Source organism: Rosa chinensis, chromosome 2 (genome assembly GCF_002994745.2).
Source record: "Rosa chinensis cultivar Old Blush chromosome 2, RchiOBHm-V2, whole genome shotgun sequence".
Lineage (NCBI taxonomy): Eukaryota > Viridiplantae > Streptophyta > Magnoliopsida > Rosales > Rosaceae > Rosa > Rosa chinensis.
The window spans coordinates 20,692,962-20,711,898 of record NC_037089.1 but is presented as its reverse complement, the minus strand read 5'-3'; the positions used below and the strand labels follow the sequence as shown (position 1 = coordinate 20,711,898).

The 18,937-nt window shown below is 36.3% G+C and overlaps 3 protein-coding genes across 3 annotated transcripts; all 3 read right to left on the bottom strand.

The window, feature by feature from the left end:
- Nucleotides 1-6,309: 6,309 nt before the first annotated feature.
- On the bottom strand, nt 6,310-7,719 carry LOC112184052 (EPIDERMAL PATTERNING FACTOR-like protein 2). The gene is made up of 2 exons (XM_024322348.2): nt 7,085-7,719; nt 6,310-6,826 (listed from the first exon to the last, which is right to left on the bottom strand). The coding sequence occupies exons 1-2, from the start codon at nt 7,196-7,198 to the stop codon at nt 6,572-6,574; spliced, it is 369 nt and encodes a 122-aa protein (XP_024178116.1). The 5' UTR covers nt 7,199-7,719; the 3' UTR covers nt 6,310-6,571.
- Nucleotides 7,720-14,214: 6,495 nt separating this feature from the next.
- On the bottom strand, nt 14,215-15,824 carry LOC112190052. Its single transcript, XM_024329474.2, has 3 exons — nt 15,775-15,824; nt 15,617-15,676; nt 14,215-15,388 (listed from the first exon to the last, which is right to left on the bottom strand). The coding sequence occupies exons 1-3, from the start codon at nt 15,775-15,777 to the stop codon at nt 14,993-14,995; spliced, it is 459 nt and encodes a 152-aa protein (XP_024185242.1). The 5' UTR covers nt 15,778-15,824; the 3' UTR covers nt 14,215-14,992.
- Nucleotides 15,825-15,874: 50 nt separating this feature from the next.
- Nucleotides 15,875-17,369, bottom strand: LOC112183879 (disease resistance protein At4g27190-like). Its single transcript, XM_024322194.1, has 2 exons — nt 16,218-17,369; nt 15,875-15,889 (listed from the first exon to the last, which is right to left on the bottom strand). The coding sequence occupies exons 1-2, from the start codon at nt 17,367-17,369 to the stop codon at nt 15,875-15,877; spliced, it is 1,167 nt and encodes a 388-aa protein (XP_024177962.1).
- Nucleotides 17,370-18,937: the final 1,568 nt, after the last annotated feature.

Genomic DNA, 18,937 nt, shown 5'->3' with positions numbered 1-18,937 from the left:
ACACTCAGTAGAGCTAGGTTGGGGAGGAATACCCTAAGCAAGACAGATACAAAGTTAGACAACAGAACATGTATAATTGTGTTGTGTGATAGAACTTTGGAGACAAAGTTATCAATTTAGTAGCATTCGCACAACAGAACTTCATTAATAGCGTTGTACAATGGAGTTCATGTTATCAGACGACGGTAAACTTTTAATCTCTTAGACTGATGGGTGTTGTGTGATGCACTTTTTGTAATAGACTAAATTACGATGGGTAAAGACATTGCTTATTAAAAATGAGAGCGTCTGCTGACCACCCGAGGTGGAAATCCAACCGGAGTTTAACAGTTCGTCTCTTACACGCTCTGTTAATGTTAAGGTCAGTAAAATTATATTTATTGCAATCACATGCACTGCACGTGCTGCCTAACTTCATCAAATTGGATGATGAAACTATGATTTACCTGTCATTTTCCTCTTCTTCTCTTTTTCTTTAATCTCTGCTGTCTCTCTGTCTCCTCACCTTCTGAAACACCTCAAAACCATCACCCTTCCAAGTATTTTTTGTTTGGTCTCTTTCCTTTGTCTGCATACTCTTTCTGCATGGAGATTATTTATGCCAATCAAATTTCTCTATTGATCGAGATTAATATGGACATCTATGATATTGATTTGGATTTTGGTTTATTAAGGTTTTAGAAGTTTTAATTAACAGGTGAGGTTTCCTCGATATGTCAAGAATATTTCAAATCTTTCCTTAGAGAATTTCAGTTGTAACTGGGATTTTGGGATCTTCAAAGATTTAAGAGAGAGAGAGAGAGAGAGAGAGAGAGAGAGAGAGAGAGAGAGAGAGAGAGAGAGAGAGGGAGAGGGAGAGAGAGAGATTCACAGTAGCTATGAACAACTGAAGTATGTTTGTTACTTATCTCATAGATGGCAGAAACATGGACTCTGTAAATGCTAGATGGAAAAACAAAAGGCAGATAATATAATGAATCGGTTTCAGAAGAAAAATTGGAGGAGAATAATCGGAATTTCTAGAAGAATCATCGGACAAACTCGAAGCTTTTGAACTCTAAATTTCCTCCTCCAATAGACAGTTGGACAACTGGTGTAGAGGTCTTCTTCGTACTATCAATGCGAGCCAATTTCCGCCGGGCCAACATCAAGAAGCTGCCGAAGGGAGAAATTTCAGGTCGGGTCGGGTTCTTCGGGGTTCCTAGAAATTTCAAATCACACTATTTTAAAATTCTTTTTCATTTAGTAATTTTTATGATTCTAAAACTTCCGAAAATCATAATAAATAGCTCAAGTTTCCGAAAAATTTTCCAAGAATTCCCAGAGACTCGTGGTGATTAGGTGTATCAACCTATGTAAAAATTTTGAGACATTTATCTCCCTGTGATTCGGCTCCCCTTAAGAAAAAAGTTGACTCATTTGATTAATATGAAAATGAAGCCTGATCGGGCTAATTTTTACGCATGGTACCTATTAATCGACATTGCATACATAGATATCAAATCTATCAATTTTCAATTTTGATTATTTGGATCGTAAAAAATCCTTATTTGCCTACTAATGTTGTCTAGCACGTTTATTGGTTGCAGGGAAAAGTATACCTTCCAAAACGAACAAGGTGGAAGAAATAAAATTCAGAAAATTCGACCATCAGATGTGATCAAGGTGCGGATATATGACTGTGGTAAAAAAAATTACATGTTTTCGTCATCATTTCGGCATCGATCTGCGTGGTCAACCCTAAACCATAATTACCCATCAAACTAAAATGCTCATAACCACTCCCTCACAACTTATTTTCTTGATCCGTTAGCGCTCACACTCTCGTGGGGACGAGGTGTATCAGCTTATGTAAAAAATTCGGAATGTTTATCTTTCCATAATTCAGCTCTCCTTAGAGAAGCATAATCCTATATTGGGTTTACCCCTTTGATTTATAAGAAAATGAAGGTCGATTTTTTTACACGGTACCTATTAATACACTTTAAATTCATTGGTAATATCAAATCTATTGATTTTAAATTCTAGATTTGCGGATCACTAGAAATATCTGTGTGTACTAGTGTTGTATAACTTTTACATTGCTTATACATTGACGCGGACTTTTAAAAAATAACAAGGAAGAGTAAATTGAATTTTTTCAAACCAACCGTTGGATGAGATGATTAAAATATTATATGTTTATTGTAAAAAAAATCAATCAATTTCATCATCTTTTGACTTCGATCCATATGGTCAACCGATGACACCTTAATAACACTATATTCATTAATTACATTCCTCTAAGGGTAACTCCATCAAGACATAAGATTTTAGGAAAACCGACCGTTGGATGCAATGGTTGAAATATTTTATGCTCATTTTTAAAATATTATCTATTTTCAACTTTATTTCAACAACAATCTAGTCGGTCAACCACAATGTCTCACTAACCCTAAACACTAAAACACAATTTGTCAATCCATCATGAATACTATAAGAGCACTTTTCATGACCAATTCTCATATGGTATACCCTATTACTCATGTACAACAACCGGAGAGATTTAACTTTGATGGTTAGTTTTTCTAAACACTTAAAATGTTAAATTATGAATAACATTTAATCAAATCAACCTTAACTAGAAAATTTATTTATTTATTTAAAAAAATTTCTTTCCATTTTATTTTTATTTACTAATGTCGTCGAAACGAAAAAAATATCTAACAAATTTTTAGTAGCAAATTCAATTTATTATATTTTGTGAAAAGGAAAAAAGGACAACAAAAAAAAAAAAGCAAATTCCGTAATACTATGTGCCTTCAGCCACTGCACCGTTGTAAATGGCATTTAATTGTCTTCTGTTTAGTTTAATTGGGTTGGGTAATTTTATTATCAAGGAAACCCTGTTCTGGGTTCAACATACAAATCAAGGCCCAATGGACTAGTTTATCTGAGCTTCTTCGACCTCCTCCATAAACCCCGTGAAATCGTTGTCGATCTACTACACACTTGTCCAACTGTTCACCCATCAAATCCGCTCGAAATTTAACTCCGAAGTTCATATATTCTAAAGGGGGTGTATTGTATATGGAATTACTGGCACTTTTAAAGAAATCCATGGAATTTAAAAGTCTGGGTGTATTCAATAGAGACTTTTAACAGTCTATAAAAGTCTGGGTGTATTCAATTAGGATTTTAAAAAATCTTTATGAATTCCACCAAAGTCTAGGGGTATTCAATTAGGACTTTTAAAAATGAATAGAAGTTTAGGGGTATTCAAAATATCATTCATACATACGGAATTAGAAAATCATGGAAAATCATGGACTTTGTAGTGTTAAGTATAAATACCAAATTCCAATATTTTTCCAGCCACCAGAGCAAAGATTTTGAGCGTGGAAAAGTCTGTCAAAGTTCTTCTCTCTGCGCGTTCAAGGTTGGTCCTCCATCATCTCTCTTTCATGATTTCTTTTTTCTTTTCTCTATTATTTTGTGATATCAACCTCTAATACCTAACATGTTCATTGTTGTTGTTGAGTTTGAATTTTTTTTTTTTCAATTGTGATGCTTGGAACCCTAATATTATCATCAACTCCTAAAACAAAGCCAAATAATGTATATGCCTAATGCTTTTACGGTTCGATCATAGTCCTGCATACTATTGCGGTTATTGCTATTGTCGTCACTTGTTTGCTGCGTATGTTTCTTCTTCTTTGTTTTTCTCGCTAGGTTTTCTGTTTCTTTTGTATTTGTTGCTGTCCTATATGGCATGGTTCTCTTTTTTTTTGCTACTGCTTTGCCCTTGTGGCTCTTAAGTTCGGGTAGATTAGCCAAACGGTGGGTGGTTTTTTTTTTTTTTTCCTTCATGCCAGAACTTCTTTTCTATACCTAATAGTGTGTGTGATTTTACCCTGCATTGAGATGGGACTTATGTTGACAATCTCATGTCAACTTTCTTAAAATGATAGTAATGTCAGAGGTGCGATTTGGTTCAAGCTTTGGGTGAATCTATACAGAGTTATTAATTTTCATTCAAATTTTGCTTTAACCCTTAATTTGAAGCCAATGTTGGCCACCACTAAAGTCGGCAATGGCTGATAAAATTATGTCAGGTTATTTATTTTCTTTTTCTAAAATTTTAGTGTTCTTTTTTATGCTCTGAGAATATTATGTGTATGTTGAGCAGCAAGATCAGCAAAGAGAGAATGCTAATGAATGGAGAATGAGTATTGCTACTCATATGTGGACAGATGCCCAACCAAATGCCAACAATGAAAACAATGACAATCAAGAAAGTGAAAATGAGGGAGAAGAATAAATCATATCATTATTTCAAAGACGTCTGCTTATTTGGCATGAAACTTCATCAATGTGTTTTTTTTTCCCTTCTCTTTTTTGGATATCTTTTGGTTTGGTTGATTATATTTGGAGGCTTTTCCTTTATTTTCTTATATGTTTGTTTCATGACATTATTTGAGCTTCTCTGATTCCTACGCTAATGGTCATTAGTTAACATAGCTATGGCATCGTATTTTATTCTCTGACTAATAAACTAGCTTGGTTTTTCTTTTTTATAAGTATTGTGAAATCTACATAAGTCATTCATATAAAGTCTGTAGATTTTTACAAATCAGTAAAAATCTGTGCTAAAAATCAGTAAAAGTCAATGGTTTTTAAAAAATCAATAAAAGTCTATGAACTTTTTATAGAATCCATAGACTTTTGAAAAAGTCTATCATTTAAAAAAACTCCACACAAATCCAAATACAATACACCCCCCTAAATCAAACACGATCTGGCTTCACCCTCGACTCGAGTCCTTGCACGGGTACTTCTTGATTCCGGTGACGGGGAGACGACTGATTGCGAGGGATATGGATTTGTTGCCGGAATCGGATAGGATCTCGGCGGGGTTGGTGATGGTTTGGGCGGAGGAGAGATGTGAGATTTGATCTGTGCGAATTGCGAAACTGTTGTTGAAGTCTTTGAACTCGATTTTCATGGTAATAAACTTTTGATCAATTGGAGGAGGAGATCATGAGTTTGCCATCGATGGATGCTTACCCCTCCATATCTATTCCTACCTCTCAAGCTCGGTCCCACTTCTTGTTTCACAAACTCACACTACGTTAACTCTAAACCCACACTAGCAGAAAATGGACGGCCAAATTTGCTCCAGATCTACTCAGCCATAGATCAACGGCAAAGAGACTCAGTTGCATAGCCACCCGAGGTGGATGGCAGAAGTTTCAGGCATATAATAGCTTCGCTTAATTTTTGTTGAAAATGTAGCTTTGCTTAATTTAGCAAACCTTTGATTGATAAGAATAATCAGTCACCAGGTTCAATAACATCAAACCACAGTGTTGGTGACACCTGACAACATTGACGTCTGTTGCCGAATACACGGCTTTTTACACAAAGTTGCTTTGGATTTGATCACTCAGCTGGTGCAAACTTCGAGAAGACCTTAACGGTGGCTGTTAACCCTGTTATACTCTTATCAGATTCCGACTCACAGACTCTCCCCATCTCTATCAAACAGCGCCCATACAAACCAGTACTGTTTGTCCTTGGCCAAGGGATGGAGAAGTTTCAATGCTATTTGTTATTAGTGGCTGAGGAAAAAGAAAATAGAATGCACAAAAAACTGGAGAGAAATATGCATGGAGAATCAGAATCTGTTGCTTTCACTGTCCCCAGCCTCTGCTTATTTCAGTTTTGCAGGTCCTGGACTTTCGAACCAACATTCCCACTTTAGACTCCGGAATTTAGCTTCACTCCCGCACGTGACTTCTTTACTCAAGTGAGAAAGTACAGAGGCTCCAATGGTTTAGAGTGGTGTAAAATTCAATCGTTATCCAGTTATAGTTATCCACAGCACATAACGGTTCGCATCGAGCTTCATTGAACTCTAAACATTTCCAGGGCTATCAATTCAACAGAAAGCTAATTCGCCGCCCAAAATTTGTATTGAACATTTGAACATGATGAAAAACTTGAGCAGTGACGTAAAAGTTGTTAAGATAAAGAAGGGATAGAGTAGCTAGCTAGCCTTCTATTGGTAACTGTAAAATGGTTATTTGGTTACGTTATCTATCTTTCTCAATGCAAATGCAAACGCAAACGGATTCTCGTCTTGGGAAAACGGAACGGTGGCGTGGTGAACAGGTTATAAGTCTCACAGACTACAAGATTTCATACCAAGTATTGTCCGTCATCTACTTTCTCAGTGAGCTGTGAAATCCCTTCATCACAAAAACAAAGGCTAATAATTGTCACTTTCCAAAACACACAGATCAAGAAATAGATGACATCAAAAAGGAATCCAAACAAAATCAGGTTCCAAGCAAATAAGCAATAATATTTGCTCTAGTATATTATACATGCTAATCACACATATTACAGAAGAAGCATTAGAGGTTAATAGGCTAGCTAGCTGGATTGCATGGATTCAAATTCAAGAACCAAAATTTGATTAATCTTAGCTACTAGTATCATCCATTTACAATTAATATCCAATAATGGGTATGCTCCAAATCCACCCTAAAATCAAGTGGTAATAGTGAAGATGATGAATCAATCTTGATCAGGGGTTGAAGATGACGGTGCCACATTTGCATTTCCAACTCATGGGCTTGTAGTTGCTTGAATACTCGCCTCCTCTAGCATATGCAATGTTGGATACAACTGATGAAGAGTTCCTTTTACCTGGTTTGGCTTGAAAATTGTTAGGAACTTGAATTGCCTCACAAGGGCCACATGAGCTGCACCTTCCTTCACACCTTGGAGGCCTTGAACCAATTTGTGCTCTCAGTCTTGCCTTACTGTCTTCATTCACTGTCTATTGAAAACATACAAACACAAAATAAATACACATTATCCGAAAAGTTCGCCAATTCCATGATGTTGTTGAATATGAGTGTTAAACGCATTTTCAATCTCGATTTGGTTTGGTATTCAAGTGATTTCCAATTCTATGGTTTATAAATGCATTCAACACCGATGTTTGCATAACATAGTAGACAAAGTCTAGAAGTTGAATGCAAAACAGAAACTAAAGAGTAGAGTAGTAGGAAGATTGACATTAATAAACACACACCTGGGAAGTGTCATCCTTCTTGAGAAGTACTCTGCTTTCAGCCATGAATCTTATCTGGGTAGAGCTCAAAATCAGCAGAAAGATGATAGAACTGGTGGTGTAGCGAAAACCCATTTGAGAGAATTGAGAGATGGACTAAGTGGAAGCGTGTCTGTGTTGCCAAATATAACTGGGGATTGAATTATATAGTATTGTAAAGAAACCAAGAGAGGGAGTCAAATCAGTAACAGAATGATTGACATATATATACAGTTTGATTTTTCTTCAGTGGGATTTTTGAGGTGATGGAACGTGGACAAATGAGAAATGCAGAGGCAAAAGCAAAAGGAGGGAGGTATTTTCAAAAAAGGAACAACTCGAACCTCGATTAGAGAATTAGAGAGAGAGTAGAGTCCCAAACAGCAAAACAAGAGATGGGATAAAAAGGACAAGGAACCCCAAACAGCAAAAGGCCACAGAGGAAAATTAACCCCACAAGACATGGGGATGATGATGGGGATCAGTTCCAAGGCTAAAAGACATGCATTTACAGCTGTGGAGTTTTGGTTTTTCGCTTTCCCTTTGAGATCTTTATAATTTCTGGAAAAATATTTGAATTTGGTGTTTTGGGATTTCTTGTGGAGTTTGGTCTGAGCAGTCCTGCAGTCCTGCATAATCAGACGCCATATCCATATGTCTATATGGTCGGTGAGGAAAAAGATAGGACATACATTGTACTCTCAATCATGATAGTGTAATCACATTCACATGTCATGCAACCAGATCGAAAAAAGAGTTGTGTTTTCATTCGTATCATGTATTTATTGTAATAGAATACTTCCTGACTAGGGCAATTTTTGGGATTGTTTTGTTTTTGGCCACTAAAAAAAATAGAGTAAAACCCACCACTAGGGTCAAAACTTTTTTTCACCGGATAAAATGATACCCAACTTTCAAAAGTGATCAAAATGATACCTAAATTTTTAAAAGTGATCAAAATGATACCTAAATTTTTAAAAACAAATCAACTTGATACTCAACTTTCAAAAGTGATCAAAATGATACCTAAAGTTTTAAAAACAAATCAATTTGATACCTCAGTTTATTTTTTAGGGCTAAATACTAGTTACTACTCTGTGGTTTAGGTCCAAAATCAATTCAGTCCCTGGACTTCTAATTTCAATAAAAACACCCCTGTATTTTCAATTTTGATCTAATAGGTCCAATTCATTAATATTCTGTTATGAGTTCAAGTTATAGTTGGATTATTTGTTGAAAAACTATTTATTTAATAGATTTCTAATAGTAGGACTCACTCCAAAATTGACTATGCAGGCCACCTCAACACCTCATCATAAAACATAGGTCATATATGAGCCACGTCAACAAGTTAAATGACTCAATTGTCTGAAGACTAACAAATTGGACCTATTAGTTCAAAATTGAAAGTGCAGCAGTGTTCTTGATGAAATTAGAAGTTTAGAGATTGAATTGATTTTGGACCCAAACTACGTAGTAGTCAGTATTTAGCCCTTTTTTTTAACTTCTTTGTTAAATCAAATGCAAAATCAAGCACAAAAATTGAAGTGATTTGTGGTCAGAGGGCCATCAATCATCTATAACCCAATCTTCTTCTTCTATAGAATTAAAAAAATATATCTTCCATTCAATTTCAATTCTACCATCAATCGTAGAAACAAATAAAGTTCGGATGTTTCCCAACTTCTAAAGAAACAAAGAAAAATGGGAAGAGAGAGAGAGGCAGAGATAGAAGAAGAAGAAGAGAATTAACAAAGTAAAATAAAAAATAATTGAAAAATAGTTTTTTGTGTAAAATATTATTATAACCCCATAAAATACTGCACCACACGTGATCAATTTTAACAAAAAGTTACAAAAAATTAAACTGAGGTATCAAATTGATTTGTTTTTAAAACTTTAGGTATCATTTTGATCACTTTTGAAAATTTGGTATCAAGTTGATTTGTTTTTAAAAATTTAGGTATCATTTTGATCACTTTTAAAAATTTAGGTATCATTTTGATCACTTTTGAAAGTTGGGTATCATTTTGTCCGGTGAAGAAAAGTTTTGACCCTATTGGTGGGTTTTACTCAAAAAAATAACATGATCACATATTGGATCTCGTATTAAAAGTCACTCACATTTCATCCACTTAGTGAAGTTAGGTGTTGCGTATTTTATATGGAAAGTCTAAACATTAGATTGAGGGTTACACAAAAATTAAGTACAATTCTGAGAGAGAAGATAATCCACGATGCTTAACAAAAGAAGGAAAGTTGATATTTAGAAAAGCAAAAATATATAAAGAACATAAGAGTAAGTCTCATGTATACTACTCAGGAGCCTTGATTTAGAATTGAGACATTTGCTTTAAAAAATGGTAATATTTAAACATCCTTTTGTCTTTCCAGTCTCACGATGCACTTTAAGCCTTTTAGATTAGGCTAAGTGGTGAGGGACGGTGGAGAGCAAGTTGAGCTAATTAGTGAATCGATCACCTCTATTGTAACAAAAAAAAAATCTTACAAACTAATGTACACAACTACACATAATGGTTGCAGTAAATTTAAATTTTTCTATCAAATTTATAGTGCAAAAAGTTTATTCCTACATCCAATCATAATTACGATTGAAAAAGTTTTAAAATTCGATATAATTATGAACACTATACATTTATAGAAAAAAAAAATTTCTTTAAGGTGCATATATGCATGAGTTAAATGTAAAGACAGTGATAATATATATTATATATAGAATATATAAAATATATATTAGAAAAAAAGTTAGGTGCTCAAATGAATAATAGGGATTATGTTCCATTAATTCTTACGAGCATAATAAGAAAATGATTGTTGGCCTCAATAAGGTCTAAGATTTGTGGCCTCAATTCTAGGTGTCATATCATGTTACCTACATATTAACATACAACACCTATTTGTCAAATCATGTCATGTAATTCTTGAGAAAAAGACTATCTTATCATTTCAAAATCTAATAGCTCTAAATTATTTTGGCTTTCTTTTAAAAAGAAAATCTAATGGCTCTACATATTAACATACAACACCTATTTGTCAAATCATGTCATGTAATTCTTGAGAAAAAGACTATCTTATCATTCCAAAATCTAATGGCTCTAAATTATTTTGGCTTTCTTCTAAAAAGAAAATTTATTTTGATTTTTTTTTCTCATTTTTTTTAAATGGAAATTGATAGCATTAAGATCAATAGCCGGAAAACTACCCAATGGCCAGAGTCTAATTGTACTTATAACTAGATAGCTGGCAAGAAAATCCGGAAACTCTATTCTAAGCAAAACAGACTCATTACAACTTGATGGTAAGCTCGCTAAACTTAGCGAATTTATAAACAAAGAAACCGTGTCTTCTATGGCAAAATCATTGACCAGCATCCCCATTGGTCAGATGCGCAATTGCTGTACAAAAAAAAAAAACCACTTCCTAGCAAACAAATAGGAGCACCTCCTTATTCATAAGCCACTATAAAATACAACGTTAATATTATTCCAGATAATTACTAACTTCCGTAGCAGCCATGATTCGAAATTGATTGGTCCTGGACCATATATCGAACAAATTACCCAAGAAGGTCCACATCTTAGGCTAGGCCCTCCCTCATCATTAAGTGATTTATGAGGGTGGCAAGACACCCTCCTTGAAGGCCTACAAAATAGAGCCCATCATCCCAAGTTGGAGCCCAAGCCCAAGCCCAAACCCAAGCAAAGTGGGTAAAAGTCCTAAACATCTTCTGCCATGCCATCGCCGCCACCGGCCAACTTTCTGGTGGCCGACCATTCCAGTTAGACATCAGGTCATCAATGCCGCCTCTTTGCTCACCAACCACCGAAGCTAGCCCACCGGCCAAAGCCTTGCAGACCAGAACCTTGACTCAAACAAAGCACCCAGAGAACACCGCCGCTGATGCTTCAAACAAAACCCGATTCACAGCCCGCTAGACCAAGGAGTCAAGCCTAGCCCCGCCTCCAAACCTGCTGCAGCTTCTATTCCAGGTCCTATTCAAAAAGGACGCACCTGCACCTGTTCTACTGCCCGATCAATCAATCTCTCTCTAGTAACCGGAAAAAGACTCTGATCCAGTTTCTGCTACCACAATACCCGTGACGACATGAACCTCACCACACTAGGTCCTTTGGTCTAACAAAGGTCGCCGCCGCACTCTTCTATGCTCAAACCCTAGAGCGGGTTTGCTCTTCTCTGCTCAAACCCTAAAGCGGGTTTGCTCCTTTTTTTATTGTTATCTGGGATGAAAATTTCATTTTTTCTTTTCATTACACTCATGCTTAGATTTAAACAACATTTTTTTTTTCTTCAATCAACAATAGGAACATTTTCATGTAATTCAGTCAATAGATTTGCACATACATTCTATCAATAGATTTGAATAAGACATGTACGTATATGAATTCGAACTTTCTTGGGTTCCTATAAATTTTGAAAATATAATTTGAAAAAGGCAGTGTTATTCACACACCCATTTTCTCTATTCACACACCCCTTTTATTTTTCTATTACTTTAATTCAATTTTTTTTTTACAAATTACCTTGACTACCCTCCTTTGCAATTATGTTCCCTTTTCTTTTTTCTTTTTTCTATTTGGCAAGTCAATCATCCTCAAATCCTAAACCTTAATTTTCCTGCTTAGGACTCCAAAACTCTTTTTGATTCCCTATTTTCTTTTCCATCAAAATCTTCTCTAGCATAGTCATTATATCTCTCTCTAATGTGATGCTTTGATGTTCAATCATGGCAGAACAAGCAAAGTTAGACCCATCTTTGGAGAAAATGTTAAATCTGATTTGCAATGGAGACATGAAATAAACTATAGTCTTATTTATTTGTAACTTTTTGTATTTGCAAGATTGTTGTATAGTTTTGCAGTCAACAATAATCTGTATTATTTTTCCATGTTCTTTTAAGATTGGAAACAAAGGTTCCAAAGTCTTTTTTTAGATTCCTCAGGATATCGCAAACTAGAGTAACTATAGTGTTGTAATATAAAGTACTAATGCTATCATGAAATTTTACTGAGGTTATCATTCTACATGATTTAGAAAAGGACTAAATATTGTTTAGTTCTTGAGCTTTTGACCATAAAATACTTCAGTCCCTGACCTTCTAATTTCACACGTTTAGTCCCTGTACTTCAAAATTTCAGACCAATAGGACCTTGCAGTCTAAAAGTCGCGGCGAAATATCTATTATGCCCTCAGTTTTTTTTTAATTAATTAATTTTTTTTTAAATGAAATTTTTTTTTCCCTTTCTTTATGTTTGAAAAAAAAAGAAAAAGAAAAAGGAATAAATTTATTTTTTTAAAAAGAACTGAGGGCATAATAGACATTTCGCCACGACTTTTAGACGCTAAGGACCTATTGGTCTGAAATTTTGAAGTACAGAGACTAAACGTGTGAAATTAGAAGGTCAGGGACTGAAGTGTTTTATGGTCAAAATCTCAAGGACTAAACAATATTTAGTCCTTTAGAAAATGTTGACTAACATTGTTGACAATTGTATATTCTATCATATTTTAATTATTCTGACCTTTGCACAATACATTCTTATTATTTTTTTATTACAAGATTAGCAATCACATACACATCACTACGACACTGTATATATGGCTATGAATTTTTGGCTAGTTGACTATAAGATGCATTGATTTCATGCTGATTTGTGCTATTTTGCAACATTTGATATATAAATATATAATTGCATATGATCTACTTGTTACATATTTTGAACCAATCAATCATTTCATTCAACTCAAGCCAGAATGGCACGGACACATCCCTTCCCTTGTCATACCAAGGACAAGTTTAGGACATAGTATGCTAGCACCACCCATTAGACAACCAGTGCTCACTTATTCAAAAGCGAGCCTAAGAACTATGCAAATAAAACATAGCAATTAGGCAAAGTTTAGAAAGACAAAACTTAAATGACGCCCAAGAGGGCAGCCTCAAGGAAGGTCAACTCCAAGCCCAACAAATCTGGCTTGACCCAGGCCCAGTCTTCATCTCTTCTACCCTGTAATTGAACGAAGCCGCAGCTCTAGTGCCAGCACACCTCCATGTCGTGCACCACTCGTGCCGCCTTGATTCCTACCGCCACGACCTTCGCCGTCACCAGAATCACACGACCCGACCAATGTCACCATTGATTCATGAGAGCCAAAAACTGGGCAGCCCGACCGCAGCGTATCGGAGATGGCACACCAGAATCCACCACCAAAACCACCTTGCCAAGATTTGGAGCCAAACCTCCCAAGAAGAACCGTCCCCAAGCAAATAGTCCTCGTCTGGCAGGCGACCACACATGTCAGAGAGGCCAGAGGCCAGCCCAGACGGCTGCCGCCACTGGACGAGGTTAATCTTACCGAATTAGAAGAGTCGGCCTTTAGATGCCGCCAAGGCTTAGGGTTTTCTATTACGGCTTAAGTGAAGTGTAAATTTACTTCTCTAAAATCACGTAGATCCATATTTTTTGAATTATCTAATTGTTACATATTGGAAGTAATGTTCCAAAGTTTAGTGTGTTTTTTTTTTCAGCTTAATGTTAAAAACAAAAAATGCAAGGGAGGGTAGTTAGGATAATTTGTAAAGAAAAATTGAATTAAAGTATTAAAAAAGTAAATGGGGTGTGTGAATATAACACCACCCATGCATGTGAAAAATACATTTTCATATGATTATATATATTCTTTTGTTCATTTTTTTCTCCTTCTATTAATTTTCCCCCCCTTATATTTAGATTATAGATTATCGTAATGGCTGCTCCTAATTAACATGAAATATTTTCTTATCTCTTAATTTGGACATATGAATTTTCCAAATTCAATTTATTAGTGCTATTTATTTGGATGACATTAATCAATATTTGGAAGGAAAAGTTAATGCCTATTTCTTGACACAAACCTAATTCAATATATTAATGCTATTTGGAATGAAAATTATAGTAAAAAATTTCATTAAATGAAGAAAAATAATGGTCAAAGAACCTATAGACATATCCCTTAAATTAATACATAATTAATAGCTGATATTTTTTCTCATCAACTAATTAAATTCATTAATCTTTTACATATGAAATAAATGCCAACATAGTTCCAAATCCAAACTGAAGCCTAATCGTTCAGTTGTTTATACATAATAGACCTTATGGAATCCCACAGAGCCCCAGATTTGTTCTTCTGGGAGATGAGCTCAACCTGCAGGGCTTGAGACATAATAACATCGTTTCTAATAGCCACCAGTTGATCTTGTAAAGGGTCTAGCTGTTTGAGGTTGTCGTCCAGCTCTTGATCCAACTTAGCTTTAGCCTCTTCTTCAAGCAACAGTTCTTGCTAGAGCAACATAATCCTCTCTGCATGTTGATGTGAACTTTGTTCTTGCTGAATGCATATCTTGACAAGAGACTCCAATGAGTTGGCAATAGAGGCTTCTTGATCAGGTTTATCTTTCTGTGCAACCAAATATGCAGTTATGGTACAACAACGCAGATTAGAGCCACAAAGTTCTACCAATAGCGCATCAAGTCCCTGGATAACCCCAGCAGAAAGCACTTGCTGCTTGACTAAGAGTGTACAAGCATAATGAAATCTGGACTCTAGATCATGATCATGGTCAACCACTTCATCTATAGGCTTCTTTATCAATTCCAGGAGGGTGGCCTTAGCTGCTGCAACCTCTGGTGAGTGTGGACTAGAACTGGAAGGGGACCTGAGCAGCTCAAGTGCAGCTTGCAGCCTTTGTTGAGTAGCGGTCACAAGAAGTACCGCCTGAATTGCAAAACAAGAAGCTATTAAGGATTGATCGGAAATGGCAAGTGGTACATAACTTTTGATAGTGGATTATTTTTTTAAGTGGCAAACTCACTTCCGGAAGAACAGTAATGGGATTTGAGGGTTCTCGCAAGTCTCCCTCTTTCTAAGATATCTCTCTTTGCTTAAATGCAACATTTGGCTCCATTTGAGGGACCGCGAGTGGAAATTTACTTTGCAGAAAAATAAGGAGGTGGTTAACTGGTTCATAAATGCATGGAGGACAATGAACTTGAGGATGCTGAAAATTACCAGACCAAACTGAACTTCATTCTCCATCTCCTTCTCCTCTGGATCTTTAGCCTGTTCCTCATGGATGGGACTGCCTGGAAAATCATCTCTAATCTCTGAAGCCTGATCCTCTCTCAATTCTGAAATTTGAATTTCAGGAGCAGTAGTTTCAGTGATTTGAGGTTCATAGGCATCCTCTGGATACTTTTGCTTTCCCTGCATGAACAGGAAAAGGATGCGTGATTGTTAGTAATAAATATAAAATAAATAATATAAAAAACAAAGCCGTAAATGGAATAGAAGTTATCTCAACCCCCTTCTGAGGGGCTCAGAGGGGTCTGATTCTGTGTCCCTGGCTTGACTCTACAAAGTATCAAAATTGGGCCTGCTAAACGACAAAAGGAAAAATAAGAGTGGAGAAGCTTCAAAGGTCCAAACTATTACCTGAACTGTTTCAACTTGCTCAAAACGCTCAGGAGGAGGCATGTCCACAAAAGTAGCAGACTGCCAAAAGTAGTAGTAGGTAAGTAACAGGTGGTAGGTATACAGGAAAACTCAAAAGATTGGGGATTAAGAGAGCTTTTTGGTCAATCAGAACTTACCATTCCATCATGGTTGTTGTTGTCATCATCATCTTCACCCTTCTCCTCGACTTTTATTGTAACTACTCTTTATGGTTTTGATTCGCTTCGGAGTACCCCATCAGGAGAACATAACCTGCATGCACAATCCATCTTTAGGAAATTAATATCAAAGTAAATGTAAAGTGTTAATATTAGACTAGTTAGCTATATATGTTCCAAATATAGCCATAATTTCATTTAATTATGGTGGAAATCATCTAATAAGTTGTAGATCAATTAAGGCATAGACTTATAAGCATTGATATGTCAGTTTAGAAGGAACAACTAAATATATTTCACTGATCAGTAGAATCTCACAACATACACAACCAATGACCCGAATGAATGCTACAGAAACTATAACTATGGGTAACAATTTATGATGACAAAAATGCAACTCAAAAGTGAACCGAAGAACATACCTTCCCATTCATGAAGTGTTGCACCACACTATCCACCTGGTTCTCCAAAATGATTTCTTTGGACCGGCCATAAGCACTGTTTTGGACATGCAGATGTTTGAGTTGTTGAAAATCCTCATTATCAAATTGATTGACAATATCACCAACACCCTCTAACAAATCCAAGTGCCAATTATCAGATCTCTTCAGCAGCATTCCTAGATCCTGGTGCAATTGGTTATTGTTTGGAGTGAGCTTGAGTTTCAAAGTGTTGAAGGTTTCCTCCACATTGTGCCATGTCCACTCATCACCAACTATTATGTGGTACCTTTCTAACTTGCTGGAGAAGATGTTCGCTAGAAGCATGTTGCCATCTGGAATATGTATGTCCAATGCGGTTAGATGAGACAAGTACTTCAGCTCAAAAAGGCTTGCGTTACTTCTTTCCCCAATCACTTGTTCAGCCTCCCATTGGTTAAAACTGTTTCGCATCCTCAAGTCTTCTAGTCTTGTCAAGCTGGATATAACATTAGGTGGAACAGTTTCAAGTTCAGAGCAATCCGTCAAATCCAACAATCGTAGATGAATCAATTCCGCTATTTCTCTTGGCAATTGCTTAAATTGGGAATTTAAAAAACTAAGAACTTCCAAATTTTTTAGTTGTCCAACCATAGCTATGTCTTCCAACACACAGTGATCCAAACACAATGTTCGAAGATTGTATAGGAACCTAAGAGATTGTAGTGACCAAATACATAGATTGGTTAAATCCAACACTTTGAGTACTTTCATCTCTTTAAAAAACTCGATCGGGATTTCCAACAAGTCATGATCAATACCCCTCAAAGTAAACATTTTTAGTTCAGGGCATTCCCAAGGCACTGATGGAAACCTAGGGATTTTGCAGGAAGGCAAAGTTATCACAGTGCACCTTTCAAAGAAATCCTTATTTGGCCATTCTTTCAACTCATCTCCATATGCTACTGATAAGATATGGTGATCTCTGCATGCAATCCTAATAGCAACACCCTGGACAAGATCATGCATTCTCATTAGTGTATTATCATAACCGTCTAGTAATAGACAAGAATCCTTAAGTTTTCTAACCAGTGAATGCAATGCATTATATGCTTCTTCCACTGTATCAACCTCTTTAAACAAACCCAAACCCATACCATACTTCAACAAGTTTCCCAGAACAACAGAGTTTGTCGACCATGCAGTAATTCCACAAATCATCAACAATTGCTATAGCTTCTCATCAACCAACTGATTATAACTCCACTCCAACACCAAGTATGCTTTTTCTATCAACCCCTCTTTGTCAAACTGTTTCAAGCGTCTCAAGGCATCTTTCCACACCTGTAAAGCACTTCTACCTTTCAAAGCCCCTGCAACTGTGACAATTAAAACCGGCAACCCTTCACATTTTTTGGCTATTTGAGTTGCTAAGATTTGTACTCTAGGATCTTGTTTGACAACATCACCAGCAATCTTCTTCAATAAGCTTCAACTTTCTTCTTCGCTTAAAACTGTAAGACCAAATTCTTTTTGCATACGCATATCACTTGAAAATGCTCTTCTTGTTCTAGATGTAAGCAGTATTTTACAATTTGCCACGCGGTGAAGTCCGATGGCCTCCAAATCAATGCTTTCCCATACATCATCTAAAATTACCAATATCTTCTTGTCTCTTATCCTCTTAGATAGACGATGCGCTCTTCCAACCATAGTCTCATCACCAAGTACGTCCATACCTAACTTCTCAAGAATTTCTTTTTGAATTCTTCCCAAATCTGGATTTTGCCTCACATCCAGTACCATAACTACATCATCAAACCACTTGTCTTCTGTAGCCTTCCTAAACACCTCTTTGATAAGTGTGGTCTTCCCCACACCACCAACGCCGTACACCAAAATCATGTTGGTATCAGGATTTCTCAGCTGATCCATGATTCTCTCCAGAATAGAAATCATTGAATCAGATACCTCTTGTGGGGAAACACAAGTAAAATCCCTTTTTGCATATAGTTCAACCACCTCCTGCTCCAATTTTGTTGCTTTATTGCTCAGCGGATTAACAAGAGTCTTAGTCTTAGCCAACCATCCCTGCAGACCCTTCGTCTTTGTTTGATACTCACCCATCAAAAATGTGTTTACTCTTTCGCTAGCCTCATCCACACTATTTAGCCAGTTGACGACATAAGGTTCGATTCTTTTACCATGCCTTTCTTCTAACGCAATCATGTGATGCACCCTGTCTCTTGCAGCAACTAACTCTTCCGTCTGCCTCCTCAGTTTTTCAAAGTTGCTTTTGTTCTGTCCAACAGGTTGATTCTGGTCCCCACTTTTCTTCGTTACAATGGCAACCGTCACTTCATCACCAACACCAACCCCATATGAAGGTGCTGCCAAAGTTTCTGGGAGTCTAGGGGCCAACCTCACTTTTTCGACGACACCCATATCTGCTATCTGTTTAATGAAAAGAAACTAAAATCTTGTCAATGAGATTCAACTCAGAGACAAAAATAGCAATTACATTAAGACCCACATGCAGAAAACAGTGGAGGGTGCTGGCTGATCGAGTTCAGTTGGCCGGTAAATCTGAGATATGCAACTTCAAGGTCAGGGCAGCGCCTCACATTTCACGGCACCAGCAAAATAATTAAAACAGATTCCTTAGCGGCTTAGCATGGTGACATGGTCTAATTAACATAATATATATATATATATATATATAT